We start from the raw sequence: 16727 nt of genomic DNA, 5'->3' as shown, positions 1-16727 counted from the left end.
CTTCTTCCGGATTTCCATGGTCACCCAAGATCTCTGCAGTTTTTCTGCACTTTCATTCCAGAAGGCTAACATGAGGCCTGGCCGACAGGAGGTGAAAGGCCTTCAGGAGGAGCACAGCCTCCCCCTGGTGGGGAGCCTGACTGGTAGGGAGCAGGCAGTTCCAAAAGGTGCCAACCTGGGCTCCCCTGAGACTCAGGGACAGTGCCCTCCATAGACATATCATACTCAACATGTCCCAAGCTGACTCCTCTCAGCAGCACCCCCTCCACCCCTCTAGCCACACCTGCTTCTCCTCCCGTGCTCCCCAGCATAGCAGACATCACCACCATCCACCCAGGGCTTAACAGGCCCTGCAGGATCTGGCCCTGGCTTCAGTGCTTACTTCACCCTGCTTTGCACCCTGTACCCCACCCACATGGCGATATTTACAGTTCCCGTAAGATGCCAAACTGTTTCCATCACCATGCCTATTCTGAGGCTGTTTCTTCAGCATGGAGAATCTTCCCTCCCTTGCCCAGCTGCTTATCTGTCAAGACTCAGCTCCAGCAGCATCTCCCTATGTGTTATCCCTTTGCCCTCCGCTGCACCCCACCCCCATCACCTGTCCCCACGTAGAGATCAGCACCTCAGCTTATTTGTCTCTGTGGTCCCGACCCACATCTAGCCCTGCTGCTGGCACTTCTTCGGCATTCAGTATATATTTTGTAAATAAAAGAACAAATGACTGAATGTGGAACATAAATTTGGGAGTGGACAAAGAGTGAACCTGATTAACCACACCAAGCCCATGTGTGGTAGTCCAATGCCACTACATTTCTGGTGACAGCATCTCCCAATTCACCACTGCCCTTAGGCCACTCCTTTCTAGCAAGGGTCTTCGCTGGTCTCCAGGCCCTTAGAGACTTCCCACCACCACACACAGCAGGTGCATTTGTCTTTGGGTCCCTGCTCTTCTCCAATTGCCCCATAGAGGGGTCTCTAACCTGTGTGTGGAGTGTGCTGTTCAGGGCAGTGAGCTTGCCAGTAGTGGTGCTGAGTCAGGTGGGTGGGTAGGCTGAAGACAAGTCATCTCTTGGCATTCATGAGAAGCAATCGCCTTAGCTGTGCCACGTGAGGCTATCTTAGGATTGGCTTTGGGGGTGGGGGACAGGGTGCAATGATTCTCATGGATGTTATGTTGTCACACTCCCCGGCTGGGTGAGCTCTTTGATCTCCAGCACACACGTGATGGAAGGGATGGTAGCCACCCATGCCCCCTGCAGTGGCTGGTTTCCAAGAATGTCCCGGGCCCCTGGCCTCACTTGAACCACATAGGCCTAATGCTTTCCACCAGGGTAGGGGGCGCTGCCCTTCCCCTTTCCAGTTTGAGCCCCCGGACTCTCCTAATCAGCTCATCAACCTCCCCTCAGGCCAGCCCACTCAGGTGAGTGCAGTCTGACCTGCTGATCTCCTTCTTAGCCCAGACTGCTAAGGTACTGCATGCTCTAGGCCTGGCCCTGTCTGTCATCCTCGGTGGCAGCAGCAATAGCAGACAACACTGTGAGCCTGGTGCTAGGGCAGACCTGGTCCAGGAGGAGTAAAGGAAAGACTGAACTTCAATCTCCAGGAAGCTCACAGTCTGGATGCTTAAATGCACAGCAGAATTAGGGGACTAAGAGACATGTTTAGACAAAGTGAGTTCTAAAAATCAAATCCAAAAGGCAGATGCACTGATGCTTCTCTTAAAAAAAAAAAAAAAAAAAAGTTCATCTTAAGTCACACGTTTTTCTATTACAGGGACTTGAGATTTCATCCCTAGTTCCAACGGGCTCTGCCTCGGGTCTTTGGGCAGGCATCTCTGATCCCCGGGCTCTGCCAACAGTTCAGGCAAACCCATAAGGATGAAAGACACTGTGAGCCTTATGTCTAAAGAGTCCTCAGTGCACCAGGTGTGGTTCCTGATCCCTAGCTGAAAGATGCCAGTCTGGCACCCTCATGGATGAACCTGGTATTCTGGTCTCCATTTCTGTTCCCATTCTGCTAGAGCGATACCCCTGACAGGGAAGTCTGAGTGCTCAAAAAAGTGAGCAGATGAAAGAATTCAAACAGTTCAAAAGCAAGATCTGCAAAGGGTGCATTCTTCCAGGCATTTCTACAGCCCTTTTCAAACAGACAGTCTCATGAGGCTAGGTGGCTGGAACACAGGATTCCCTGACTAAGACTTTTAGGGCCCTAGAGGTGAATATTTCACACTCTCTCCAGCCCTGAACATGAATCAGTGGGGAAAATGTCATTTCAAACCAAAACTTCCTTCTTGAAAGGGTAGGCCCTGTTAAAAACCTGGGAGGTTTCTGGATGTTAAAAGGTGGTCCTGGCCAGGTGCGGTGGCTCACGCCTGTAATCCCAGCACTTTGGGAGGCCGAGGCGGGTGGATCACGAGGTCAGGATTCAAGACCAGCTTGGCTGAGATGGTGAAACCCTGTCTCTACTAAAAATACAAAAATTAGCCGGGCATGGTGGTGCACGCCTGTAGTCCCAGCTCAGGAGGCTGAGGCAGGAGAATTGCTTGAACCCGGCAGGCGGAGGTTGCAGTGAGCTGAGAGCACTCCAGCTTGGGCAACAGAGAGAGACTTCATCTAAAAAAAAAAAAAAAAAAAAAAAAAGGGGGTCCTGGGGAAGAATTTAGGGAAAGGACACTGGAAAGACTAGAATTGCTCAGCACAGCAGAGGAGAATCTGGCTTCCCAGAGTCCATCAAGGAAGGAAGGATGAGGTGCAGGGATGGGAAGGGAGGAACAGGAGGAAGCTAGATTAGATGGCAATGGGCTAGGGAGCGTAGTGGGATCTTGTGGCCATTGAGAAATCCCTGGGTGGTGAGACAGCCAAAATAACTTTTCAGAACATTTCAGAAATGTGATCTTAAATTGTTTGCTGTGTGATGTAATCTCTCCCCTGTGACCCACAAACCTTTATTAAAAGTTTTACTACATGTTACAGCCTCATTTTGTATTTGTTTAGCATGGGGTGGGGGTTGAAAGGAGAAGCAGCAGAATTGACCCCAGGAGCTACAGAAACAGTCACAAGATCAGAATAGTGAATAAAATGCCAGACAAGGCAAAAACAAAAAAACAAACAAAACAAAACAAAAAAAGTAGAACCAGAGGTGACCATGAAAATCCAAGTCCTCCCAGTAATTCACAGAAGTCCCGGGGAGGGCACTGGACTTTCCACAGGACATGGTAATTAGAGCCAATGTCATTTGAATCTCAAAGGACAAGCTACCTCAGCTGACATTAGGTTACAGGCAGGCTTTGCCTCTCCAGCTGAACTAAGCCTTGCAAAACATAAAATGCGTCACATGCCCTTTTGCCAGCAGGGCCTTAGCACAGGCACTGCACATAGTAGGCCCAGTAAAAGGGCGTGAACGGTCCATGAATGTCCTGGATGCCCACTGAGAGCTGGAAGAGTCTAATGCTTTGGTGGAGCAAGGACCGGAAAGCCATTCTGGCTGGGGACTTCTCCATCAGCTCTCCTGGTTTCCACCCTCATAGCCATCAGCCCTATTCCAATGAGGGTTTTGTAAACAGGCAAGGCCCAGTCGGAGATGATGGTGGAGGAAGTCACAAAGGGTTGTGCAGAAACCAGACTACTCTGAGTCAGTTCTGCCCCCTATGAAGTCAAAGAGGCAGGCGCTGCCCCTTGGGAAGGAGCTTTAATACAAAGGACCTGGGGCTGGGGCAGTGAGTGAGTTGTCTCAAGCCCCGGACTTTTCCTAGGAATGGTTGTAGGATGTGTCGTGTGGGGCTCTGGTCTTTGCTCCCAAATACCCTTTTTATGCGCCACCGAGGCCTCGCCAGGAACCCCGCAGCCCAAAGACCCTCCGTCCCGCAGCGTCGTTGCATGAACCACGCGCTCCTCCCAGGGCTGATGGTGCCACCTGGTGGCACAAAGAGTCCTGCTCACTCTGGGAACTTCGTTCTCAAGCTGGAGAGAAGGAGCGGCTTCTGTGGCCCAGCCCAGCGTGGTGACGTCACGACAGAGTGCCGTTTCTCCCCGCCTCTTCCCCCTCCCGGTAGCTGCCAGTACTTGACGTGGCGTCACCGCCCTCTACCCTCGCTTTGCGTGCGTGTTTGCGTACAGCGGAGGTGGCGGCGCGGGCAGGTCGGAGCTCGGAGCTGCTGCTTCTGGTTCTCTTGTGGCCGCGGTCGCTGTCCGGCTGCCTTGAGCTGCTAAACAGACGAGGCGTGGGCCACAGCACCTCAGAAGCCGACGCAGCTCGACGCAGGGCCGGGCGGGAGGGTGGGCGATCGCGTGTCGGAGGGCGCCGCGCGGGCAGGCGGGCGGGCGCCTGAGGGGGAAAGAGGCGGGGGCGGCGGGTCAGCCGCGGGCCGGGCCGGCCGGGGGATGTCGATGCCTGACGCGATGCCGCTGCCCGGGGTCGGGGAGGAGCTGAAGCAGGCCAAGGAGATCGAGGACGCCGAGAAGTACTCCTTCATGGCCACCGTCACCAAGGCGCCCAAGAAGGTGCGGGGGCTCTGGGTGGCGGCGGGGGCTCGGGCTCCGGCCTCGCGGAAGGGACGCTAGCAAACCCGGGCTCTGGCTAGTTTGGGACTTCTGGGCCTGGGGTTGGGGTGACTGGGGACGGCGGAGGTGATGTAGGGGGTGGCGGCTATGCGGCCCCAGGCCTCTCCCGGGTTGAAAAGGCCGCCTCTGACCTCACTTTCCTTTGTCCCTCGGCCCAAGTCCTCAGGGATCGTTTTGAAACCTGACAGGGCCAGGCCTTAAATTTGCCACTGACTTTTCCTAGATGAAGGTCCTCGAAGACGAGAGTGGGACGGGGTGAACCAACTCAGCTGACCCTGTGACCAGTCCGGGGGCATGGGGTGTACAGAAAATCTCCCTTCATTTGAGTGGGTAAATCTGGCAGAACTTCCGTCAGATCTTTGGGAGCAGTGGTCGGTTTATCCAACAACTGCGTGATAGCTGGGAGGCAAGAGAAAAGAATGCGTGAAGCCAGCTCTGATATACAGGTGAAAGCAATGAGAGTAACATGAAATTGAAAATCTGTGATTTTCACTTTCTACAGCCTTCCAGTTACTCCGAAATATGTAAGAAATTGACATTTGGAGGGTGGTGACAGCAGACACTGTCATGGATACAGGTGGATCCTAGAGTCATGTGAATAGATTACTTAGGCATCCCTGGAGAAAGGAGCTTGGGTGGGTTGGAGTGGTGGGTGGTAAGGAAAGATTGCTCACTCTTGACTGTACTTTTGAGGCAGAACAAGTTTGATCTATTGTGCTGTGGGTTGAGCTCAAAGGACACCCTTAGAATTCTCTCATAAATGGCAACCTTTGAAGATGTTAGTCTCACTAGCTCTCTGAGTGGTGGAATTGGGATCCTTATTGCTTTCTGATCATTTACTGCCAACCACATCTTGATTGTCCATACACCTGGCACCCAGTTAGCAGTAGATCAGAGAACCTTTACAAAGAGGTGACCTTCCTGAAGCCAGTGAGAACCCAGATAAATGTCTCCCTTCTCTATAAAGACGGAGTCTTACAAAGCTTTCTCTGCCTGTATGCAGTGTTTAATGGGATGCAGGGCTGAACAAAGCAAGGGCTGCAGGAATAGTTAAGTCCTTGAGGCTTCAACTAGTTAAGCTGTCTTAAGTGGGAGAGATGGCTTTTTTTTTTTTTTTTTTAAGTGAAGTAACCTGCCACTCCAGAAATCAAATGCAAAATTAAAAAAGACAAGTCGCCATTGTGTGCTTTCGCTCTGTTTTTTCACAAAATTAAGAATTTAATTCCTTTAAAAGGTTGTGGAAGATCCCTTGACTCTGAGGCATCTGATTAACTTTAGTGCTGTCAGTTCAGCTGACTGCTTTGTTGGGACAGTGACCCTTTGCAATCTGCACTATTCTTTGGAGAAACAGTCACAGTCCTTATAAGCAGAATGATTGAGAGGGGGACCTTAGGTGAGTTAGAGGAAAGAATAGAAAAGCCCTAATACCTGAATTTCCTAGACTCTGGCATCTTTGCTCTTACTTGCCTTTATGTTAGTAAATCTCTATTCTTGAAAGTACCTCTGTTGATAAGACAAAGTCTATATTGTAGATTGTGAAAACTCATTAAGGCAGGAATTCTTGTTCACCTTTGTATCCAGTGTGCCTAGCTTTGTACCCAGCATATAGTAGGTACTCAAATACTAATTGCCCACCTGGCTAACTAATAACTGATATGTCCATATGGCTACCCTTTTCCTCTCTTCTTCCCAGGAGGAATATTACTAATGTGTATTATTGTCAGGCCAGGTGCTGATGATTTTAGACTTATATTGGATTAGCTAAAAGAAGCAGGCTCTGCCAGGGATGTGGGAAGACCCTGTTTTAAGTTTCCATTTGCCAGTAAATGTGCCCCACCGTGTTTCTTATTAATCTTTCTCTTCTGAGTTTTATTGTTCAGCATTTGCGTAGTACTTTGTAATAAAGTGTTTTATGATGACTAATTACCCTTTCCCTAGTGACAATAAAAGACATTTATTTAGTTAATGGATCAGTTGAGGACTAGTTAAGGTCACATAGCAAGTCCTAGTCTGTTTTTCAGAAGTGCTGAATTGAACATTATGACTTAAGTCACTTTTGTACCTCTGCCATGTGTTGATAATGTGAGAAAGCATGGGAAAAGTAAGAGAGAAAAAAGTAACTTGGCATGGTACTTAATGGTGTAGAAAAAGACCTCTTCAAATGGTGCAGTCCTTCACCTGTGAGAATTCTACCCTGGCTCTAGACCAGTAATCCTTGGATTATTCTGAAGCCCTGAGGCCCCTCAGGAATTGACGATGTTCTTGATACCAGAGGATATAGGTTACTTCAGGGTGACCTTGATGATCCTCAATTAGATCAGATCCCAGTGTCACTTTCTGGTCAGCTTTTATTCATTTTGTTTGCTTTGTTTGAGATAGAGTCAGTTTTTATTCATTTTGTCTGCTTTGTTTGAGATAGAGTGGATATCCATCAATTAAAAGTATAAATATCTAGATTCTTCAACTATAATCATGACTTACTCAGTTTTGTATGCCAAGGTCTATCACACTGCTGTGAACAAAATAGGACTTGTTGGTTTGATTGAAGATTTCAGATATCTGGGTGTCGAGAAGTCAAAGGGGTATGACCTTGAGCATTAATTAGCTTTTGTACCTCCATCTCATCTGCCAAATATGTGCCTATTTTTTTGGAATAGGTGGAGATAGGGGCATGTTGGGGAGTTAAGATAGCAAGTGTCATTTTTTAAAAGTCTATTTGTATATTTATATTCTTCAATGGGCATTTGAAGTGGCTTATAACAGAACCTATATGTGATATAAGAGGAAGTAAAAACTATAGAAAGAATGAAAAAAATATTGTTAACCTCGAGGGCTAAGATAGTTGATGAGGTTGATCACGTGCAACTTTAAACTTTTAGCAGCCAGAGGATAAAAAGAATCATAGTTTCAGCCTCCTTAGCAGGCATGGGAAATAATACATGTCAGTTCCTCAAGAGGACAACTTTTCCTGACACAGAGTTCTAAAAGAATTTTTCACGGGACTATCTTAATAGCTGTAGTATGATTCACATTGTAAGGCTTGTTCACGACTGTCATTGGTGATTTCAGATGGTATGGCTAGGAAAATTTGAGGTAAGAAAAGGAATCCTTGAGTTGTAAGAGTTAAGTGTACCACAACTGAAGAAGATCCTTGTTTAATGTTGGCAGTTATCAGTCAAACCAAGTAAGTAATGTAGTTCCCCATGACCCCTGGTTATTTATCCCTCTTTTTCTGCTACTTTGTGTAACAGGAGTGACAACTGTCCTTGGACCTTTAGAAATGGACACTGTGTCAAGTTGATTCTTTTTTCATAATGTAAACCCAAATCTCCAACTTGTTGGAGAGCTCTTACAATAAGCATGTTTCTCTGGAAGGCCTATCAGAACATTTGCTGTTCTCTGAACTTCTGAACATTAAGGGCACTCTCCAGAGTGATCCATTAAACATTTTGACCTAGGATCTGTGCAGTCAGACCCACCAGCAAAATGTGGGGAAGGAGAAGAGCGCAAAAGAAACTACTTTTGTTTATAGGGTGTTCTTTATTTGAATGAAGCTATGTGGTACTAATTCATCAAAAGGGTCAGCTGAGACTTACGAAGCACGTCAAGTAGAGCCCCAATGAGTACAGCTTGGGTGTTAACCTGATAGATAAAATCCGGGTTTCTCCTTTTCTCATAAGAGTTATCTTATGGTTAATTTTTGGTGCAATTGTATAGAATTTACACCAGGACTTGTCAGAATCACTAAAAGGAGATTTCATAGGTTGGCATTTCCTATCTTCACATCATTAGTATCTCTTGATCTCTTTAGAGTGGCTACTGTTTTAGTAGCAGTCTTTGAAACAGGAGTTGGGGTGTAAGATCCTCTTTTTAAGATTTCTCCACAGGTATTGATTACCTCTCTTTTTCTTGTTTGGTTTAGTTAGTTACACTCTAGTTTCCAAATTACTTTGTTCTAAGTTCCTTTAGACATTTAGCTTGTAACAGAAAGAAATCTGTTAGAAGATTTCTAGATCAGTAGTTGTCTAAATCTTTTGCTGCCAAGGTTACAAAGATATACCTTTTCTTTTATCAGGAGTGTGTCATTTGGGTCGAGTGTTTTACCCAATATAATATTCTTTTTTAAAATGTATTTTTATTTTTTATAGAGATGGGGAAATCCCTGTGTTGCCCAGGCTTGTCTCGAACTCCTGGGCTCAAGCGATTTCCCACCTTGGCCTCCCGAAGTGCTGGGATTACAGGCATGAGCCACCATGCCCACCCTCAATATAGTATTCTTGGAAAGTTGTCTATAAAAGCTATTTGATACATGGAATCATGCAGGTCTTTAGTTGCCTGTGACTCCTAGCAAGTGTACTCTGCCACTCCAAGTAGTTAATGATCTGTGAATAAGCACTTTAATGCCCTCTTGGGGTTGTTTTAAAGGAACTGGCGAGTAAAGGAGAATCATTTATACCTACCTGTTTCTGAAGTTTGGGAATGTGAGTATTGCATTTTTAGAAAGAATGTCAACCCTGATTATACTGGATACATTTTATTATAATTCAGAACTGAGTAGTAATTCAGAATACATGCTAATAAGGTGCATCAGATGCATTCCTATCGTGTGTGAAGGACAACCTGTGTGCATAGACCAGAGTTTTTTCTAGCCTGAAATCTGAGAATCCCAAGTTGAAGACAAATTCTTACCACAGATTTTCCTTTTGATTATTGTCAATACTATCAGTGCCTATTGTGTAGTAAGCAGTTAATAAAAATTCACACAGAATTGCAGTTGCCTTTCCTCTCTGATTCCATATTTTCTTTGACTCACTCAAGTAGTTCTTTTGTCCCACTGTTGCTTGGCTGTTACATGAGACCCCTTTAACTTCCTGTTTCTGTTCCTAAAACTGTGAGTAGTAGTACAGCGTAAGTTAGGCACTTGATTTTTGGAGTCAGTTTTACCTTTAGTCTCTACCATCTACTAGTTGTGGGACATTCAACAAGTGAGCGTCCTTTTCTCGTCTATAAAATGGGGAACAATGATAGTGCTACCTATATAGATGGTTGAGAGGATTAGCATTTAGTAAATATTAATTAGTGGCTTATTTTGTACCTAGAGTGACCATATATCCTGGTTTGCCTGGTGCAATTCTGGTTTATGCCTGTTATCCTAGCATGCAGTCCAATGAGTGCCTCTGCAACTCTGAGAGTTACCCTGGTTTATATGGCCACCCTATTTATAACTCTCTGGATGATGCAACACGATAGTGCAAATGAGAGCCTAATTTTGAAATGTTAAAAAACCAAAACAAAGAAGTTTCTATTGGAATGTCTTTTCAATAGGTAAAATTTTTTTCTGACAAAAATGTTATTTCATATAGAGCTTATAGCTACTGAACCCCAAAACATTTTGTTGATTACGGGGGCGGGGTACGTAGACAGAAATCTTAGAGCTTTTGGTGGAGTTGAGATGTCCTCTACCTTACCATTCCCCCATTCGTCCCCCATAATACATAATGCACTCATAGAATGTGGGTATTTTTCAGACAGTGGGCCAGTCTCAGTCCAGGAGTTTATTTCCTTAAACTGCAGGTGTTTGGGGGTTTTCCCAAACTAGAATCCTTGAATTACATGAAATAATTCCAAAGACTTCTGAACTGTGACTTTATCATTTTAGATATGTACTCCAGGACCCCGCCCCACATCCCTGTAGGTACTTTTTTTTTTTTTTTTTTTTTTTTTTTTGCTCTTAACAGCTTGCTCCTAATTATATATAACTGATTTTCTCCTGTAGAAATGTGTGGCCTTTGCTGCATGCCACTCATAGAGCTAGAGTGGAGCATCCATGCCTTTATTGAGAGACTCAGGCTGGTTTCATTTTTGTTTCTATCTCTGTTTAATTTTTCTAAAGGATTTAGCCTGGTGCCTTACTCTCAGAATGTAGATAATGATTGATACTGCTTAGCAGTATACACTGAGCGACTTAATCATTTACTACCCAAATGGGACACAAAGTAAAAAGTTTAATAAACTACTGGTGAAAGGTAGTATTTGGAATCCTGGGGTAGAGATTGGGAAAGTACTTTTGAGAACCACAGGTACAAGACTCTCCAAGCATGCTCCTGCTTTCTTACCATAAAAGCCCCAATGCCTCCGCTAATGTGCCTGTGTACTTAACCTGTGGGGCTTAATGGGCTTAACATGTTCTCCCCTACCAGCCCAAGCCAGTTCACTTGTTTTAAAGTGGACAGCCTGTACTCAATTGTGTGATGGAAATGAGGCATATTAAACAGGAGGGGTCTGAGACTGCTCTCTGTTCCATGCTGTTCATCTTGGACCTGCCTCAGGCTTACTTCTTCACAGTTTGAGGAACTGCCCAGCAAGACCACACCCTGTTGTTGACATGTTTTTCTCTTTTCTCCGGAACCTGCGAGTGTACGATGGCATTAATGGAATCCCTCTGAGCCTTTGTGCCAAGGAAAGTACTACTGTGCTGATCCACAATAATGCGTGGCTTAGTGTGAGCCAGATGGTAAATCTGTGAGTGACAGAGTGAAGGGGCAGGAGGCTGGAGGAGATAAGTGTAACCATCTTTCATTCACTTAGACCTCCTGAATGAAGCTGTTCATACTGAGTTTTGAGCAATGAGAGGATTGTGGAAGTTCTGTTTTTAATAAATGGCTCCAACTCTTCTAGTACTTACTAATTGTATTAAGGTGAACCTTTGGGACATAGGTTTCCATATGCATAATGGGAAGTACTTCGTCCCTTTTCCCCCAGGACTGGCTTGACCTCACCTCAGAGTTTTTGGGCCATGACCTGTTTCCTTTGTGGTTCCAGAAATCAGGGGGAAAAAGAGAGAGAGAGAGAGAGACCTATCATAAAAGTTAATAGGACAGGCCGGGCACGATGGCTCATGCCTGTAATCCCAGCACTTTGGGAGGCCGAGGCAGGTGGATCACGAGGTCAGGAAATCAAGACCATCCTGGCCAGCCTGGTGAAACCCCGTCTCTACTAAAAATACAAAACAAATTACCTGGGTGTGGTGGCATACACCTGTAGTCCCAGCTACCCGGGAGGCTGAGGCAGGAGAATTGCTTGAACCTGGGAGTCGGAGGTTGCAGTGAGCCAAGATCACACCACTGCACTCCAGCCTGGCGACAGAGCGAGACTCTGTCTCAAAAAAAAAGTTAATAGGACAGAGATTCTGATCTGCCCTCTTTAACCAGACCCACCCCTTCTCCTTCCTCAAAGACTTTAAGGAAAAGACTTCAGGTTCTCATGACTGTTAGCTTTATTTTGGAGATGTAGAAAAGAGAGATTCACCTTGTATTTTCAAAATGCACATCCCCGTCTTTGTTTCTAATTTTAGAAGAGAGGTCAATAAGTAGACAGATTTGTGTAGAAGATAGAGAATTGGAGTATGCTTCTTTTTTGCCTATTTGAGGGAATGCTCTTGAGAATCACTGGATTAGAGACCGTAGAACAATGGTTCTTACTCTTTGAGTCAGAGGTCCTTTTAAGAATTTAATGAAAATCCTGGTTCTTTCCTCAGGAAAATTCAGGAGCACAGGAATTTGCATACTCTGTTAGAGGATTTATGGGACTTATGAAACTCATGGATCCTGGGTTTTAAAGCCCTGATATAGAAGGCCAGGCCTCCAGGCCACACCATCTCTTTTCATTACAAGTCCACAAACTACTAAGAGATTAAGTTTCCAGCCTGCAGTTTGTCCTTATGGCTTGGAACAAAGCTGAGGTTGTTGGCGTTGTCAGCTGCCTCTTTGGGATGCTCCTCAGCTTCCCAGAAGACTCATTAAAAGTGCCTTGAGAGTTCAGCTCAGGAACTTACACACATTCGAACCAGCATTTCGGCCACTTCGGGGATTTTTTTGGTATTACCTTAACTCTACCGCTCTTCATATGAAATGCGGATGCCCCTGAAGCTTCAGAGCTGATTCCTTAGGAGTGTTTGAAATAGGAGCTCACATAGTAGATTATCAAAACTAAGCAAAATAATTTTCTTCTCTATGTCTCTCAAAAATAGGTTTGATTTCAATGTAGTGCTTCTCAAACTTATATCTTAAGGACTGACCTGATGGTATTTGACTCTTACTTGTCATTTGACTTTTCTAGATGGAACATGTTGAGGGCAAAGACCATATCTCACGCATATATATATAGTACCTGACAGATAATACTGTCAATAAATGTTTATTGAATAAAATAATATGAGATAATCATTCCTAGGAGAAAGTAAGTTGGACTCGTGTGGTGGCTTTGACTCACTTTCCCTTTCAGTTGGCTGGGGTGATTTTTCTAACTCTTAGAGCCCTCTCACATAGGTGTAAGGAAGTACTGAGAACTGCAGGTGAGAAATTGATGAGAATTTCCAACTTAATATATCCCTTTATAATGCCATTATAATGCCAGAAATAGGAGGTCAGGGAGAAGACATCTGAATATATGCCTCCAGCTTCTTAGCCCAGTGGCAGTGGGCATAGGGATATCCTTAGACAATAATGGGGAAGGTAACTTGAATTTCTCACCATTGAAACAACTTGTAAACCCTTAGCATTAGGGACACTCTACCCAAAGTTGAAACTGGTATCCTGGTTTATACATGCTCTTGATTTAAAGAACAGGGAGGCTTTCACATAGGGTGTTTGAGGTTTGGGGATTCGTGATGAGTTGAATAGTTTGATTTTGAAAAGTACATTGGAACTCTGAAAGTAATAAACAATAGCTCTGCCTGGCAGTGATGAGCAAACTTCTGGTTCTTACTCTGCAACCCTGGCTTCCCCTTCTGAGCCAAAGGCTGCGTTTGATGCTCAAAAGCTATACATGCCCTTCTCTCTTTGAAACACACCTTCTTTAGAATTACAATCTTCTGGGAACCGGGCCAATGCTTGTCCTAGCCAGAAGCTCAGGCTCTAGTTGGCACTACATTTTCTCTGTTCTGTTTCACTTCAAGTGTGTAACTTAGGCAAGATTCAGGGGAAAGGGAGACCTTCAGAATTTTGCTATTTTGTGTTGTCTGTTTGTTTGAGATGGATTTTCGCTCTTGTCGCCCAGGCTGGAGTGTGATGGCACGATCTCGGCTCACTGCAATCTCTGCCTCCCGTGTTCAAGAGATTCTCCTGCCTCAGCCTCCCAGGTAGCTGGGATTACAGGCATGTGCCACCACACCTAATTGTGTGTGTGTGTGTGTGTGTGTGTGTGTGTGTGTGTGTTTTGTAGAGATGGGATTGCACCATTTTGGTCAGGGTGGTCTTGAACTCCTGACCTCAGGTGATCCACCACCCCTCAGCCTCCCAAAGTGTTGGGATTACAGGCGTAAGCCACTGCGCCCGGCGAATTTTGCTATTTTGGAAGTTGAAATAGGTGCTTCGGTAACTAATTCAGTTTCCTGTGGGTGGCCAGGTGGTATCCCACTTCTAATTCAATACTTGAGGGTTCGGTGCCCAGCTTCTGAGCACCAGATTTCTTAGCAAGCAAGACATGAAGATTCCCAGTGTTCATTTATGAGAAGTAGCCCAGCTGGCTTGTCATGCTGGACTAGATGAATTGTGAATGTTAATTATATTGATAATACAGTGGCCTTGGTAACAGACTTGTAGCTGCTGTAGAATCTGTTTACTTCAGGTTTGTAACAGAAAAGAGACCAAGCTGGTTGGGAACATGGTGTTCTCAGTGTAATAAGATGTATTGTAAGTCCAAGGAAAATGCATCTTGGAGGGGCTGACCTTATTGCACCCCTTCCCCAAGATTTTACAGAGAGAAACACTATTCTGGGGATAGTTTCTGTTCTTGTTCGCCAATCAAGAATGAATTGAGGTTGGCAAAGGCTGGGTTTTCAGTGGAAGCGGGGTAAAGTGAGTTTACAAATCATAAAGTTTAGAAGGAGAACACCTTTGTTAAGCACCTTATTTCTCTATGTAGTTTATAATTAGGAGGGGATGGTTGATGAGATTAGTTTTGGCCCTTGTATTCAGAAGGTGGAGCTCCTCCTATTTGGGGAGTAGGGGGTTCATAATTCTGTACATTCTTACTCCACAGTAAGGGGATTAGCTGAGCGCTGGGCATGTTTGGAATGAGAGCACTTTGCCAATTTTTACTGAATTTGGACCAAAGTGTAATAAAAATACAGTCTCTGTCTTCCTCAGACAGTCTCTTTGTCATGTTCTCCTAACCCCTGTGGATCCCTCTGATGGATTGTCTGTTCCTAACAGATGGAGTTGGTATTAAAGGTAGATTCTCTACTTCCTTTGCCTTATTTGTTTTATTTCTGAACAAGGCATATCTAATGCATTTGTTCCCTGTGTTGGAAGTTGCTTTGTCAAGAGCCTGGTAAACTCAGTGTGCTTGTGTTTCCTTTTCAGATCCTGCTTAGATTACTTCTTAGATCAGCACTTCTCATTCTGTAGAAGGAGAAGAAGGTATCAGTCACATGGGCAGCTTTTCGCAATAACTCATTACCTGGTTCTAAACTAGAGCTGTGTAATCAGAATGGGGGAGGAGCTGAGAGTAAGAGAGCAGATGGAGAATCGATTGACATTTTGAACCAGCTTCACCAGATAAACTTGAAAGCTCCCAGATTTAGAACTATTCTTTTAGATTATCTAGCAAGACTGGCCAACATTGTTAGGAAATCTAATATTCAGATGCTAATGGGCCAGGCATGGTGGCTCATGCCTGTAATCCCAACACTTTGGGAGGCCAAGGCAGGCAGATCACCTCAGGTCAGGGTTCGAGACCAGCCTGGCCAACATGGCAAAACCCCGTCTCTACTAAAAATACAAAAATTAGCCGGGTGTGGTGGCAGGTGCCTGTAGGCCCAGCTACTCAGGAGGCTGAGGCAGGAGAATCACTTGAATCCATGGGGCGGAGGAGGTTGCAGTGAGCCGAGATGGCATGACTACACTCCAGCCTGGGCAACAGAGCAAGACTACGTCTCAAAAAAGAAAAAAAAGATGGTAATGCAGCTACCACCTCTCCTGGATGATTCTGATCACAAGGAGAAATATTGGTCCTCCCTCATGTGAAAGGTCCTGAAAATAGTCTACTGTTGCTCTTTGTCTGCAAGTATTCGGAGTAAACCATGACCAGAAATCATGTAGCCCTGTCTGCTCAGGATGCAGTGTCCCAGGACCTGTGCTAGGCACTTAGGGTACATCAGTGAACAAAACAGAGATTCATACTCTGTAGAGCTGACATTCTTGTGAGGTTATTATTTGGATCATTTAAGTCCAGTGTAGTGGTTCTTAACCATTTGGGGTTTGGAACCCTCTGAGAGATGTGTACATATTCCAGCAAAATGCGCATAGTCAGGTGTCACTTAACAAGGGGGATACATTCTGTAAACCGTGTCCTTAGGTGATTTTGTTGTTGTACAAACATCATAGAGACTTTAAATGACTGGCAGCACAGTAGGTTTGTTACACCAGCATCACCACAAACATGTGAGTAATGCGCTGCACTACAGTGTCACCAGGCAATAGGAATTTTTCAGCTCTATCATATTCTATGGAACCACCACTGTGTATGTGGTCCATCATTGACCAACCTTTATTGCACAGCACAGGACCATATAAGAGGAAATTGGCAGCCTGAAGCCCATCCATGGACCCAGGGCTAAGAACCTAGAAGACTTGTCTAGAATTGAGGATGTGGTGATTGGGATAAAGCCAGGCCCTGAATTGGGGGTTTGGAACCATTATCTCCTAGCCAGACTGGATTGTAGTTTCTTGATCTGAACAGCCAGAGCAGTGTGTAAACAACTCAAGGATATCACTAGAAAAACAGGGAATGGCTAAGCCTTCTCTAAGCTAAAGAGTCTGTGTTTTATGTGAAATGCTGAGAATGATTCTGACTCTGTTCTCACTCTTACCCCTAGTTTCTGGTTGGCTGGGCTTCTGGCGTTCAATAGATTGAAAGTCAGGTCAGAATAAGAATTTCCCTAATGTGCTAATTTATATTATGAATTCCTAGACTGACAGTGATAGTAAAGTTATAAAGATCATGAGAAGAGGACATTTTAGTGAAATTCTGGCTTCAAAACACAGAAAGTGACAGGAGTTGGTTGAGGGGCTGATGAAATAGAGTAAAGATTAGAGAAAGATGACAGAAGAAAAGGAGGGCAGAACTCAGGCAGTCGACTAAGCTGGTGAGCCAGTAGCCAGG

The 16727-nt window shown here is 45.0% G+C and overlaps 1 protein-coding gene across 1 annotated transcript in view; it reads left to right on the top strand.

Annotated features, from left to right (window-relative positions):
* Nucleotides 1–4014: 4014 nt before the first annotated feature.
* The window catches only part of AHCYL1 (adenosylhomocysteinase like 1), a 40690-nt gene continuing 27977 nt past the window's right edge, over nt 4015–16727 (top strand). The window contains exon 1 of the mRNA XM_023232515.1: nt 4015–4502. Coding sequence (XP_023088283.1) covers nt 4383–4502 — 120 coding nt within the window. The 5' untranslated portion in view covers nt 4015–4382. The remainder of the gene's footprint in view (nt 4503–16727) is intronic.

Source organism: Piliocolobus tephrosceles, chromosome 1 (assembly GCF_002776525.5).
Source record: "Piliocolobus tephrosceles isolate RC106 chromosome 1, ASM277652v3, whole genome shotgun sequence".
In the NCBI taxonomy this organism is placed as follows: Eukaryota; Metazoa; Chordata; class Mammalia; order Primates; family Cercopithecidae; genus Piliocolobus; species Piliocolobus tephrosceles.
This window is presented reverse-complemented; position numbering and strand designations above follow the sequence as displayed.